At 35.3% G+C, this 14,807-nt stretch overlaps 1 protein-coding gene across 15 annotated transcripts in view; it reads left to right on the top strand.

Moving 5' to 3' along the window:
- KDM6A (lysine demethylase 6A) overlaps window positions 1-14,807 on the top strand; it is a 224,740-nt gene that overhangs the window by 68,015 nt on the left and 141,918 nt on the right. For 12 of the 15 annotated variants that reach the window (XM_057718322.1, XM_057718319.1, XM_057718330.1 and 9 more), the window contains one exon: window positions 9,279-9,387. The exons of the other annotated variants lie outside the window; for them this stretch is intronic. In XM_057718322.1, the coding sequence (XP_057574305.1) occupies window positions 9,279-9,387 (109 nt within the window). The remainder of the gene's footprint in view (window positions 1-9,278; window positions 9,388-14,807) is intronic. 15 annotated transcript variants of the gene reach the window in all.

Here is a 14,807-nt window from a genome sequence, read left to right as displayed (position 1 = left end):
TAATAATCTTTTATATGTAAATAGCACCTGACGTCATTTAGGAAAAAATTGTTCATAATCCAGTAGAGAAGTGTGTACAATCAGTGGACAGGTTGATAGTTCATGAAGGAAGTAATAACCTCAGTTTTGGAAAAAAATAAAGAACTGAAAATGATCACTGCTGGTGGGACATTATATTGGTTCGATTTTGCTAGTGGGACTGTCAAAAGCTTAAATTGTGCTTTCCATTCACCTTTGAGGAGCTTACCTTGAAGAGATATAAATTGGCCAAATTATGTTCATTGGGCAATAATAATAGTAAAAACTTGGTTAATAACTAGATACTCTTCAGTAGAAACAAATTATGGTTTAACCATTCTTAAAATGATATGCAGACGTTAATTTTGATGTAGATCTGTATAGTTTGACATGGTAAGCAGTTAATGATATATAGAATTAAAGAAATAGTTTATAAATTGCATACAAAGATTTGCACCATTTGTTTATACAGTCATCCCTCGATATCCAAGGGGAGTTGGTTCCAGGACCCCTGTGGATACCAAAATCCACAGATGATCAATTCCTTTATATAAAATGGCACAGTACAGTTGGCCCTCATATCAGCAAGTTCTGCATCCATGGGTATGGGGGGGTTGACTGTATGCATAGAGAAAAGTCTGGAAGAGTGTATTCAGATTGATTAAAAATTTTTTTTTTTGTTTTTTTTGAAGCACTACCTTTGGAAAGAGGCCTTTACTACGTTGCAGTTTTAGAATTGTTCGTTTACTTAATAAGTAAATTCTAAGTGCCTACTACATGTTAGAAGTTGTAGAATTCAAAGTATATTATTTTCAGTGGAGCTCATGGTCATAAATGTAATGTCTCTCCTGCCACCCCCTTCCCCCCCCCCCCACAATGAAGTGCTTACTCCTTCCTTTCTGTGTGTTTATTATTTTAGCAATGTGTATAAGTCAGATGAATGCATAACTTGCTACTAAAGATGTTAAAGCAAGCATCCAGGTTATAGCAGGCATAATAAGGTTTTACAAACTTGATCAAAATTTGGTCTGCATAATTTTGTTGTATTGATAGATGGCTTTCTTTCTGTTTGTATATTTGGGGAACTCTGAATTAAATGTGTACAGCTAAAATGATAGGGAGAATGATTCCTTGTAAGATTGTCTGTCTATCTCTTGACAAATAAAAGACTGGAGTAGCAAGCAAATGAAGTAAAAAGTGGGATATGAATCCTACTGCTTTATATGGGAAATCACAGGATTATTCTGGGCTTTATTCACAGAGGTCACTCTGCTGAAATTTTATCTCATACTCTCCTTGCCTCCAAATTTTAAATATACATTCTTCTAAAGATTATCCAAGACAATTTACGTTTATAAATAATGTACTTTAATATAACCTGTCTGTGGAATGTTACATTTAGCATGATGTAGAAAAAAAAATATTTGGAAAATACCTTGGCTGTTTTGACACAATAGCTTTTCTTTTTTCTTTTTTTTTTTTGCTCTTTATTGGAATATAATTGCTTTACACTCTTGTACCAGCTTTTGAGGTACACCAAAGTGAATTAACTGTATTTATACATATATCCCCATATCCTCTCCCTCCTGGACTCCCTCCCACCCTCCCTGTCCTGGCCCTCTAAGACATCACACATCATCAAGTTGATCTCCCTTTGGAATACAGCAGCTTCCCCCTAGCTGTTTTACAGTTGGTAGTGTAAATATGTCTATGCTACTCTCTCACTTAGTCCTAGCTTCCCCTTTGACTCCTGCCCCCCCCCCCCCCCCCCCAACCCCGTGTCCTCCAGTCCATTCTCTGCATCTGCATCCTTATTCTTGCCCTGTTACTGGGTTCTTCAGTACCATTTTTTTTTTCAGATTCCGTATATATGAGTTAGCATACAGTATTTTTCTTTTTCTGACTGACTTCACTCTGTATGACAGACTCTAGGTCTATCCACCTCATTACATATAGCTCAATTTCATTCCTTTTTATGGCTGAGTAATATTCCATACAATAGCTTTTTAAAACTTTCATGTTAGGGGAATTCCCTTGTGGTCCAGTGGTTAGGACTCTGAGCTTCCATTGCAGGGGGCACAGGTTCGATCCTTGGTCGGGGAACTGAGATACCGGAAGCTGTGCGGAGCAGCCAAAAATCAATCAATAGAATAAAATAAAAATTTCATATTGGTTCTGGGTGTGTGTATGTGCATGTGTAGTAATGTAGAATTCATTAGTCCGTTTGGCTGCATGCGTCAACAATAAAGGTTTTAGAGTTAGTAGTAAACTAGCAACTTTTTGATGGTTGAGACAGTACAGCCTAGTTTGCTTTGTTGCAGCTGTATTTGGCATTCTGTGCCAAACATACTAAAGAAGGAAAATAAAACAACACTAGGTAAACTAAGGAGATTCAGAAGATACAAATAAGTAAGGTGAAACTATTTAGCATTTTCCAGATAATACACCACATCTTGTTTGAACTGATATATTATCATTTATATGTATGAGCAGTAGTGTTTTTCTGCCACAGGTAGCTTTTGAATATGGGAGCTTGATTTTGTTTTTGTTTAGTGTTGCTGTTGTTCATTTTATTTTTTTAATGTGTGTCTTTTTTGGGGGGGAGGGGATAATGAATGCTTTTTATATGGTTTAAAATAAAGCAAGGTGAGAAAATATGGTAAAGAACTGAGGCTAAATCTTCCTTGTCGGATGGTGGGAACAGGAAGTGGCAGTCTTATGTGTTGCTTTGTGTTTGGTGTAGAGGTAAAGTTGTGGAAGGAGCTGTATGTTGGAGTGTAAGAGGAACAGCTACTTATGGAAGGCCTCTTTCTTGCAGATGACTTTAGGACCCTAGGCATGGCCTGAGTTGAACACCTTAACTGCTCGGAGGCTCTGGAGCCATACCGTTTCAATCCATCCCCTGCTAGCAGCTCTGTGACCTTGAGCTCAGGATTTACTTTGTCTATGCCTCAGTTTTCCTATCTCTGAAGTAGGGTCTCCCTATCTCATAGAGTAATTGTGAGGATTAAATGAATAAGTATATGTAAAGTGCTTAGAATAGTGACTGGTACGTATCAAGAGCTCAGATATTACCTATCAGCACTTGAATTATGAAATTATCTAGTTTGATTTCAGTAGTGTAGTTCTGTGAGAGTGTTTTGCAATAGCAAAGCATTTTCAATAGTTTATTTGAAAAGAATGGTGCTTAAGTTGCTGTGATAGTTTCTTGAATGATGCTGACTTACTCATTAACATCCAGCATATCCACTGAATGGAGAATCCACAGCGGCTGAGAAATCCAGGATCCATGCTGATATGCTTAAATTTTGTTAACTGATTTTGTTGTGATGCAAACGATGTATATTAGATGAAAATTGCAGTGAGGGAGATAGGGTAGAGTAACAGGTGTATAAGTTCTTGTATCTTCTCTAAAATGTTAGGTAATGGCTGATAGTTAACTAGATTTCTTAATTTCCCTTTATCTTGTTAGCATGTATTAATGATTATTTCATTAGGCTGCCTTTTGTTTGTTTTAAATGAGAAAGGAGGGCTGCATACTCGTATATTTCTTATATAAAAGAATTCTCAGAGGCAGTCAGTTCTGGACTGCTCTGAAACTCTACTATTCTAGGAACTTGGGCTCCTGTTTTTCTACTCACCATCCTCAGCTTGTGACTTCTACCATCTGGGTGATTTCCAGCTAGGGGGAGGAGCGGTTGAAGCAGAGCATGTCTCCTTATATCCCATTAGCCAAACTTATAATCACCAGGCCACACCCACAAGGATGGCTGGGGATCCCAGTATTCTGTGTCAGCATATGTCTAACTAAATTTAGGGGTTCTGTGAACAGAAAGGAAGAGGAGAAAGGATATCAGGGACTCCTAGACTCTGAAGCAAGTTACAAAACAGTGTTTATATAAAAATGTAAATACTAATAGTAAGGTGGGAAAAATATATGTGCTTGCATCTACACAAAATAATCTTGAATATAGTAAGAATTTTTTACATTTATTGCTTCAGGGAAAGGGGACTCGGGAGAGAGACTTCACTACATGCCCTTTAGCATTGGTGATGTGTAAATTTTAACTTCTCAAAAATAGCAAATGAAATTAAAAAGAGAAGTATGAAAGTCTGACATATAAGTTCAGGAATAGATATATTAAGATAAGAATCAACAATACTTAAGATTATCATTTTAAGTGTGTAACTCTTCATTAAAAAATGGTGTGTTGAAATTTCAAAAAATGGTTTAGACTCAGTTACTTGCAACCCTTTCAGATTCCTAAGGTATTTTAAAAACAAGCAAAGGCATTGCTGAGTATCTGAAAGGGGAAGAATTCTGATTTAGGAGGAATATTTCTGGGAAGGATATCAGTGTTAATGCAGACATTTTTATGGTTTTGGGGGAGGAGGTCAAGGTAGTATGTTTTTTTTTGTTGTTGCGAGGTTTTTTGTTTGTTTTTTGTTCTTAAAGCTCTTTAAGGTAGTATGTTTATTTAGAAATTCTGGAAATTCAAAGTGATTAAAATGTAATCAAGTCAAGAGAGATGCATTCACATATACACGTGTGTTTGTGTGTGGGTATATATCATATATGATATTACACATTGTGTGCTTATATCTGAAAAATCTAAGGAATCTTTAAAAAAAATGCAGCAAAGTAAGAAGTCTCCTTTTTACCCCCCACTAAGATACCTTAGTAATTTATGCTTTACTTCTTTTCATTGATATGAGCCAAAGAAAGACGACCCATTTAATTTTCGGCATATTTAAGTTTTTCTTCTTAATGATTGAACTGAATTAAACTTGCTTGTAAGTTATACCCATTCATTGGTGTGATGTCTGGAGCTATCCAGAGTGCAATTAATCTTCTCTCCTAAGTGACAGCTTCTTAAATATTTGGGTAAAGCTAAAGCATCCCTGATGATTCTCCTCAGCTAAACTCAGTTAAAACAATTTTCACACCCTAGTTTTTCCATCTTTCACCAAACTTGTAACCTTCTTTGTGTTGCCACCTGTTAAAATGTGGCACTCAGAACTAAAGATAATTTTAGAGATTTGGTCAGAGCAGACCTTGGTGAGCTGATTATTGGTGTTGATTTGTGTAATATGCTTCATTAATTTGGGCCATGAATACATTTTTAGTAGCCCTATTTCATGGATGACATGTAGACCTGTAGTCTGCTTCAATCCCTTAATCTTTTGTAAGTAGTCAGCTGCTAAACCATCTTTTATGTCTGTGGCTGCTTTTAGGAATTATGGGCAGGACTGCATGCTTGCTTTTATTATGTTAATCTAAAAGTTTGGTTCATTTAAAACCATTGGTTCATTTAAAATATCAGTGATTTACATCTTATTAGGAATGAGTTTAAATAACTGAAAAGATTAATTCTTAGCATCCTGACTTGCAGCTCTTAAGAAATGAAAGTTTAGGACAAAGAAGAGAGGGTTATTCGGTAGCTAAAACGACATGACATTGCTTCATTAATTCAAGAAATATATATTAAGGCCCTGTCATGTGCTCATGGTTTGGGATATAGCTCTTCCCCTGACTGGAGCGTGCAGGTGAGGGAGGCAGTAAGCACCTTGGGAACCTGATAGAAGAGGAAGGGCTTCAGAATGGGAGCCACCAAACTAGGACTGTGTTGAGATTCTGTGGCAGGCATTAAAAAGAAAGAAAGAGAAAAAGGGAAACCATTGGGGTATTTAAATCTACATTAGTTTTCTCTAACATTTGTATGTCACCCAGCTACCGCAGCTAATCATTCAAATTGGAGGAAAAAATCATGTTTCCATGTTGCCTGTACTTAACAATTCCAAAATAGTAACAACTCATATTTTAGCTAGGCACTAACCAAGTTTATCATAAAACACTTTAATGCTTAACATAAAAAAAAACCCCTCAAGTTATTTACATGTCTGTGTTTATGAGCCCTAATCTGTCAAGGTTTAGAAATATAGGGTAATGATAATATTACTATTCTGAGATAACTGGTTTTTAAAATAATAAAAACAAAGCAGCTACTGAACACAAATTATATTGAACATTGTGGAAAGTGGCACTGTAATGGGAAGAAGACATCCAGTTTCTCCATGTAGCTGGGAGAATCTTTACTCTCCTTTGATTCTGGTATTTACTGATTAACTGTTTATTTTCCTTCTCAATGTTTTTTTTCCAGTAGGTGGTAACGATTATAGATGTTAGCCATGAACTATAAATAACTATAGGATTTAAACGTGATTTTTGTGGAGGGTGTTGCTCGTTCTGCAGTGTAACATATGCCATTATTTTTATAGGTTTTTCATTTATAAAAATAAGTTTTTTCATTTATAAAAGTAAGAAATTTTGCTTTCTTAGTATTTAGCATATGGGCTGAGTATTCGTTGTTTTTAAGCTTTACAAACCATCTAGTCTGCAGTGTCCATTAGCCATATATAGTGTCTATATAAATTTAAATACAAATTAAAATGAAATAATTAAAAAATTCAGTTGTCTTGCACTAGCCATATTTCAAGTGCTCAATAGCCACATATGTCTAGTGTCTACCATATTGGGCAGCACAGATTATAGAACTTTTTTGTCATTGCAGAACATGCTCTGGATCTAGTACAAATGATTTTCATTCAGATTTTTGACTGTTCTTACACTAAAGGTAGTATGAATCTTGCAGGAAAGCATAATAATTTTTAAGTGACTTATAAGAATAGAAATGGTGTAGTTTAATTATGAAAAATATAGAAAATATAGAGATGTAAAATGAGCAAAATAAAAAATTTCTGTATGGACGGAATATAGACTTTCTCTTTTTACCATTTGTTTTATATTCTAGTTGTTTTTCTCTACTTATGTGTACAAACACATACTTAACCCTGTATGGGGATGATTTTGCTTGTGCATGTCTAAAATTTAAGGGAAAAAAAAAAGGCAGGAATATAAAAGTAACCCTTTTAACAAGAAATATTTTTGCTTTATAGAAGTTTGCCTGAGCTTTGTTCTAAATCTAGACTAACTACATATCTTCTATGTTTAAAACTAGCCTTTTAATGAAACTCATTATTATAAAAATAGTTTTATGCTAGATTATTTTATGAGTTAATAGTATTGGAAAATTGCCCATTTATTTTCCTTTAAGTGCTTTTAAAAAATTGTTAGTATTTGCCTGTATCTAATATCACTGTTTACCTCAAACACTTCAAATAAATTCATGAAGTTTCACCATGAAGTGGTGACACAAGGTGCTTGGAGCCTTTATTCTGCCTTTTTGCTCATCTTCATTTTGTTTGATATTTGGCTCTGTCAGCATCATCTTTGACATTAGTTGGTAGCTTTAGGTACATTCTGGCTTTGTTGGAAATTATTATGAATCTGTTGATCGAGGCTGAGTGTGTCAGTGGGTGAATTGTCCATTCTGATTTTTACCTGGTGTTCTGTTTCATGACAGAGTGGTGTATCGTATTCACTTTCGATGTGTTCCTTTTTTTTTAATGGGAGATGGAAGATAGGTAATAGATGATCATGGTAGTAACATTGGTATTTGGTGATAAGAGGGAGTGTAGGATGTTGCCATCTTTTTGCTTAGATTATTAAAGAAAATTTCCTTGTGTTTTTATCTTGAATCCTTTTTCACCATGAAACTATATATGCTTGTAAATTTAGTGCTAATCAGTCATAAGAAATTATCAGAGAGGAGTAGCAAAAGTTTCTAAATATCTAAGAATTTAAAAAACAAAGAAAATAACCAGCTTTACTTACAATGCTGTTATTAGCTTTAAGAAGTCATTTTATTTAGTGTAAAATTAAGAATTGTCATACTGTAGCCCAATAATTTAATGAATTTCACTGATATTAAAAAGCACTGAAATAAATTATATTTTTGTACTCTTCACCATCTGCCAGAGGATAATATATAACTTAAATAAAGAGGATCTTGAAAATTTCATGCCTCCAAATTATAGTAATTTCTGAGATGTCAGTGTAGCATTCAGACTCTTTTAATTATAGGGAAGCAGAATGATAAGTTTTCAGTGATTGTGATTTGGTACATATGCACATTTAGATAGCTAAGAGTGGAATAAGAACTGAAGACAGTCCTTTTAATAAATGTTAGACTTTGAGGATGGTAGAATCATCCCAAAATTCGCCTTGTTTAGGATGGCTTCTCCAAACTTGATAAGTATTATGTACATGCTTTGGATAGGTAAAGATAGGTAAAAAAATGGAAACTGTTTTTTTGTGGGCACCAGACCTGAGAGTGTATTCAGACATTTGAGAAATCATACACATTTCTTTCTTCAGTGATTCCAGGACATAATAACACGTAACAACATTGTAGTGTAAATTGTTAGGAAAATTTTGACAAAATTATTGGGCTGCTTGAAACAATCCTGGAAGAGTTAGAGCTTTTTGTCTTAACATAAGTAGAAAATAGAGAAACAATTATTAAGTACCTATGGAGTGCTAAGTACTGTGGTAAACCCTTAGAGAAGTTTTCTAATTTTAATCCTTTAATCAGCCCTTTGAGTGTTACTGAAACTGAGAATCAGAGGCATAAGTTCCCCAGGATCTCCTGTAGCTAATGATGACTAAAATTTGTCAGACTCCAGAATTCTGTTCTTTCCATCTTTCATTTTTTTTTTCCTGCACTCTTCTTGATTACGAAAAACAAATGATATCCTTAAAATATTGTTATTTTTTTTTTTTTCTTCAGGGAACAAACAGTGAGAGTGAGTGCATGTGTATGTATTGGAGTGGGGGTAAAATTAGAAATAGAGTTAGAGTTGGTGAGTAGGACGTGTATCGTAAGAAGATAATTGAAAGACAGTTTATGGTTGTTTAAATGGGTAGAGGTTATGGTAAAAAGTAGCTCTTCAGTATAACTGGTAGTTATTACTCTGGAGATTCTGTAAATTCTCATGTAATTCAATAAAGTTCTTCCCATCTGTGGGAAAGTTGGTTATATTTATTTATCTCAACGTGGGCCACAGTAAAAATTTAGATTTACAGCTAATGAATAAAGTTATCAAAGTGCTCCTACGTTATCTTATTTGGCAAGTACTTCCATTTTATAGATAGGAAAAGCACTTATGCTATAACTAGTGGCTCTTTTAATAAACCTTTAGGTATTTTAGAAGAATGCAGCATTGGCTGTATCTGAGGTAGAAGTAAAATATATTGATTTCTTGGGTGATTGTATGGAGGATTATATGCATTATCACAGGAAGGAAATACATTTTAAGGTTTTGTCTCTTTCTTAAATGTTTGTATTTTTTATTTCTAGGCTGTTCGCTGCTACGAATCTCTAATCTTAAAAGCTGAAGGAAAAGTGGAGTCTGATTTCTTTTGTCAATTAGGTCACTTCAACCTCTTATTGGAAGATTATCCAAAAGGTAATTTTTTCCCCTTATTAACTACTGTTAGATTTATATATGTATTCAAAATAATTGTAATTGTACTGTATTGGAGGTATTACCAATTTTACTTCTAAGAAATAATAAGCTTATGGACATCCTAAACAATGAGAAAAGTGGAGTAAATGGAAATGGGCAAAGTTCACATGACTTGATGTAAATCAGCAATAAGTTGACCATTCAGCTTAACTGATAACTACCTACATGTGTACTACTGTTTTGTCCTGCCTTGTGAAAAATTCCTGCTTTTTAAAAGCTCGGCCATAGTAGAAAGTGAGCCATTGACGGACACTTTGGAAAAGTTACACAAACTCAGCATTTCTCTTCTTTATCCTTTAGCTTCCATTTTAGCTAGAAAATATTTGAGTGAAAGTCTGATCTATAGCCATGTTATTGTAAAGGTAAGTAGCATAGAGAGATGATCACACGTGAGCTTGAGCATTGGATAAAACATTTTTTTAATCATTTGAAATTTTTTTTCTATCAGAAATAAGCAAGTTAAATAATTGAAGGTAGTCCCACAAGATGTGTCCTTTTTATGGTACCAAGCTGCTGATCCAGGCTATTACTCATTTAGGATATTAAAAGCACCCCCCCCCCCCGCCCCCAATACCACACCCCTCGATACGAAAAGCAAAAGCATAGCAAAGAAAAACTGTATTCTTATAACCAATAGCATTTTAATCTTTTGATGATAGTAAACATTTTAATGTGGAGTGGATGGACTTGTGTTGTTTTCCACAGATGTATTTAGGTGGGCTGAACAGTTGGAAGATTGTTCACAGCTAGAGTGAAGGATTGTTGGTGTTTAATTTTGCCACTTTTATGTTAGGTCAAGTGAATACTTTCCTAATGAAAATGCAGTTTTACTTTGAGACAGGTATACTATGGGGTTTGAAGTTAGGCTTATTTCCCAGCTCATCTCTATGGTTCAGCTGTATTACTTTTAACAGATTATATAAAACATCCCTGAGCTTTTGTCTGTAATCTGTAAAATGAGGGGAGGACGTGGTAGCTGCTCAGGGATTTTGGGATTTCTATGTGAAAATGATTAGTACTTAGCAAAGTGACTTCAGGATAATAGGTATTAATAATTATTTAACAATCTATTAGATAGTTTAATTTTAATTAAAGCAGTAACTTATTTAAAGGAAACCATTATACAAAAGAAATAATAGAGTTCTGTGCAAACTAATTTTTCAATGCTGCACCTTTTACTTGGAGAGCACCCTAGTTTTAGAGCATATAAACAGAGACCCAGACTTGAAAATTAGGTTTGTATATGCAGCTGTCTGTCCTTATTGCTTAGTGATCATTAAAAAAAATATATGTGTGTGTGTGTGTATTAGCTTTTATATATATATTAGCTTATATATGTATTAGCTTTTATAACTTTATTAGTCTATGAATTAATCTACATTTTCCAATTATAAAATGTTTGGCTGTGAAGGTAGTGAAGAACCCAGGGATATTTGTTTTGGAGGTGTTTTTTTGGTTTTTTGGAAGGTGTAGTAGGGAGCGTGTGGCAACTAGACAGTGTTGGCAAACTAGCTGATAGGAGTAATCTAAAAAGATAGGAGAAGAGAAGGGTAACCTAAGGATTTAAGTCCTTGAAAAGATGTCCTCCTCGACCCATTTGCTGTTGTGTAGATGAACTGGCCATTGATAGGTAGGCAGTAGGTTGATTGTTTGTAATAGGAAGAAGAGGAAGGAGAGAATGGATGCAGAGGTGTACATTTGTATGCCAGTATATTTTAGTATTTCAAGCTGATGGCTTCTTATTTCCTAGCTGGGAGTTGTTTGAATTCATCCTTGAGGCTTTATTGACCACATTCCCGCTTACTAATTATTGAATTCTTTCTATCCATTCTCTTCACTGTCTTCCCAGAAATCCCATACGAGAGCCAGTCTCCAGTAGCCCTTTCCACACACCATCACCATCACCATCAATTTATGGAGACATTCGTTACCTTAGGCCACTTCCTGCTTCTATCTTTGAAACTAGTACAAGATGAGAACCTCTGGCTGCAGCCAAATAGATATTTATTTTTAGAAAACACATTATAAACCATAACTTACTGAGGAATAAACATAAACTATTCAGTGAACATGACATGTGAGTAAACTGCTCTGAGATGTATGTATGTATGTGGGGGATTTATTGGCCCTGTTTATTCTGAGGACAGTTCTTTAAATATTGTCCTGAGTCAACCAGTGTGTGAAATTTTCTGAGTTTGGGGTTCCTTTTGAAAAACTGCTTCTACTTTTGAAGTAGAAAAATGGTAGAACCTGTTTTGTGTACATTTTGGACTGTGGTTTTTTCTGCCCTTATTTCTTACTCTGATCTTATCTGCTTACTGTCTTATGTGAATTTCTAAAAATTTCTGATTGGTAGTTAGTATACTTTGGTAATCATTACTGTTAAAGATTTAGTCATTAAAAATTATCTTTTCTGTCATTTCAGAGGAATTTGAAGAAGAAGAAAAAAAGGCCTTATAAAACATTTTTTAGCCTTTCTGGTTGTATGAAGAATTTAAAAAATTTTCCTTCACTTGATTTGGTCATTTGGCTTCCACAAATTTATCCTGAAAAAGTAATTGGTTAGAGGATTGTGGGAAAATGGAGTCTGGAGGCTCATTGCACTTAGCCTAGTGTTGGTTGGATTCCTCTGGAGTGAGTTTAGCATACGAGATGTTTCGTACCTTTAGGATCAGCCCTATGGAAGGTGGAAAATGGAACCAGGATTGGACAGAGGGAAAAGTTAAGCTGTGACGGCCTTGGCCAATTCCATGGGGAGCCCCAGAGCTAGACCAAGGTGACCAGGCCTTTATACTCTATCCATTCCATGTTGGACATGGGAAGGAGTGTGACCTCAGGCAAGGTTGCCTTCCTCAGCTTAAGGCAAATCACTGCTAGAGGCTCTCTTGTAGGCAAGACTGCCAACAGTCCTTCCTTGAAGTGGAATTTGAGTGGTTCTTCACAGTGTCTACCATACTTCCTTTTCACGCCTACCCCCACAGCTAACCCGTCAACCTCAGCTGAACCAAACAGCTGATGGGTCTGTCAGACAAACTGCCTTATGCCATGGAAATGGTACTGTGATTTCTCTTCTTTGGGTTGAAGAACAACCTGAGAGACAGGGAACCCTGGGCTGAAGGACAAGTGTATATATTCTTGTGAATATATGTGATGGGTCTTAGGAGCAGTTTAATTAATAGAAATTATATGTAAATATTTTGAATATGTATGGAAAATTATAGGAGAGAATAGTCATTAAGTTGATTGCCTAGAAAATCAAGTAGTAAAGTACCTCAGAGTACATATCAAAATTATAAAAAGATAGAAATTATGAGGTAAGAGACTTGGGGTGCAGATAGTAAAAATTCCAAAAGTAAAAGAGTTAGTCAAAGGAGATATAATAATTAATCATTCCTGATATTAGTATGAAAACCTTGACACTTTTACAAATAGTTTCTTCATGGTTTATGGTGAGCTGGAAGTTTTCCCTGAAATTCCACCTGACGATAGATTTTTCTCCCTTTCCTCCTTCCTTCAAGTAATTGGTCATTTGTTGCTTTGTCTATCACTTCTGGGCAAAATAGGTTTTGGTTTTTTTGGTTCCTCAGTAATTATAAATGGCTAGGGCAAGTTACATGCCAAGAGTTGCTTATGTAGAGAAGTCTTAAGTCAGCATTGGTGAGATTTTTTTTTTTTTTTTTTTTTTGTATTTCTCTCTTTCTGTGTTTCTTGGATGGAATGACAACACTCCATCCTAGAATATGTGTAGTATAAGGGCATAAAGTGCATGTTTTCCAATAATAGATCTTGAGTTTGGCTTCTGCAAAAATGGCCTTTTTTTGATCCTTGCATAGTTCATCTCTTTATTGTTGTGGTTGTTGGAACTAAATGTTGTGATTCTTTTTAAGAATCTGCTCTTTGTTCAAAACTTCTTTCAGATAGTCATTGGGATAGTTTGCATAGTAATATGATACAAATTTACTTTGTGTTGAAATAGTAAAATGAAATGAAAATCCAGAATACTGACATAAAGTGGCATGTAATATAGAATGAATATGATGCATGTTTCTGAAAGCTGATATAGTTAAGGTGATCATTCATGTGTTTTCATTGCATAGTCATTATACCCTCTTTTTCTATATAACTTTATTTAAGTGTATTTACTGATATAAAAAAAATCACTAGTGCCCCCACTCCCTCTCATCACAATTTGGGAATAATTGATTTTGTTCAGTCTATTTATGGCCTAGAATTAGAAAATGCAATTGAGAAATAACCCAAGGGAAAAAAATAGTGACCATAACCCAGGTTGTCAGAAGTCCATATCCAGGCAACAAGAAAAGTTATAGTAGCTTCAAGAACTAGAGAGCTGGTGGTAGGACACATGGAAGGAATATAAATAAGACAGCTACTTGATGTTTCTTGTAGTAAACCAAATGTGCAATATTAAAGACCTCGAGGAGGGACTTCCCTGGTGGTTCAGTGCTTGAGACTCTGCCGTTCCGCTGCAGGGGGCACAGGTTCGATCCCTGGTCAGGGAGCTAAGATCCTGTATTCCGCATGGCCAGGGAGGGGGGTGGAGGGGAAGACCTCGAGGAGTATATTATTTTAATGATTACAAAGAAGTATTAAATCTAAATTTTCAGTAGATGCATTAATTTCACTTGAAAACCTCAGTGAAGATGCTGATAGAGGAGTAAAAGGATTCCAAATTTGTTTCTTTGCTTTTCCGACTTCCTCTCTGCTTGTTTCTGTAATCTTAGGAACAAAGGTCTGTTGTGTTGGATGCTATCCAGAAGGTTTTTCAAATGTTAATGTGTGTTAATGCTACATATAAGTGAAGATGTGTTTTAGGCAGTCATAGATTTGATAAGGCAGAAAGGTGCTAGAGAGCTAGGTCCATCAGTCGTTTATATACAGTGAAGGAATTAGTATAAGCTCTTTGAGATCTCATTCATCCCAGGGTATAAATACAACTTTTTAGTTTTGACTCAGATAAAAACAACAAAACAAAGATCTCTTGACCTAATAATAATCATCTTAGGCAGTCACAACTTGTTCTGGCCTAAAGATGACAGTCAGTGCAACTGACAGATTTATTGGTACTTCTTTCCTTCCCTTCCATACCCATAGACTCACCCACGAGCAGCTAACCTGCTGCCTGTAGTGTTACACATTGGGCTAGGGATGAAAAGAGAAATGCTGAGTTCTGCCTGCAGTTAGTGCATAGTCTAATATGAGTATATATTGAATTTTAAATCTTTTTTTTCCTTGCACTTCTGTTGCATCTTACTCTGAAGAAGACTCCCTTTTTCTGGCAAAGCTATCACTCTTAACCTACATTGTTGTTTCTTTTCATCCCTGCACTGTGTGGACTTGTC

This window comes from Hippopotamus amphibius, chromosome X (assembly GCF_030028045.1).
Source record: "Hippopotamus amphibius kiboko isolate mHipAmp2 chromosome X, mHipAmp2.hap2, whole genome shotgun sequence".
Lineage (NCBI taxonomy): Eukaryota > Metazoa > Chordata > Mammalia > Artiodactyla > Hippopotamidae > Hippopotamus > Hippopotamus amphibius.
Note: the sequence above shows the minus strand (reverse complement) of the source record. Positions and strands in the feature narration are given on the sequence as shown.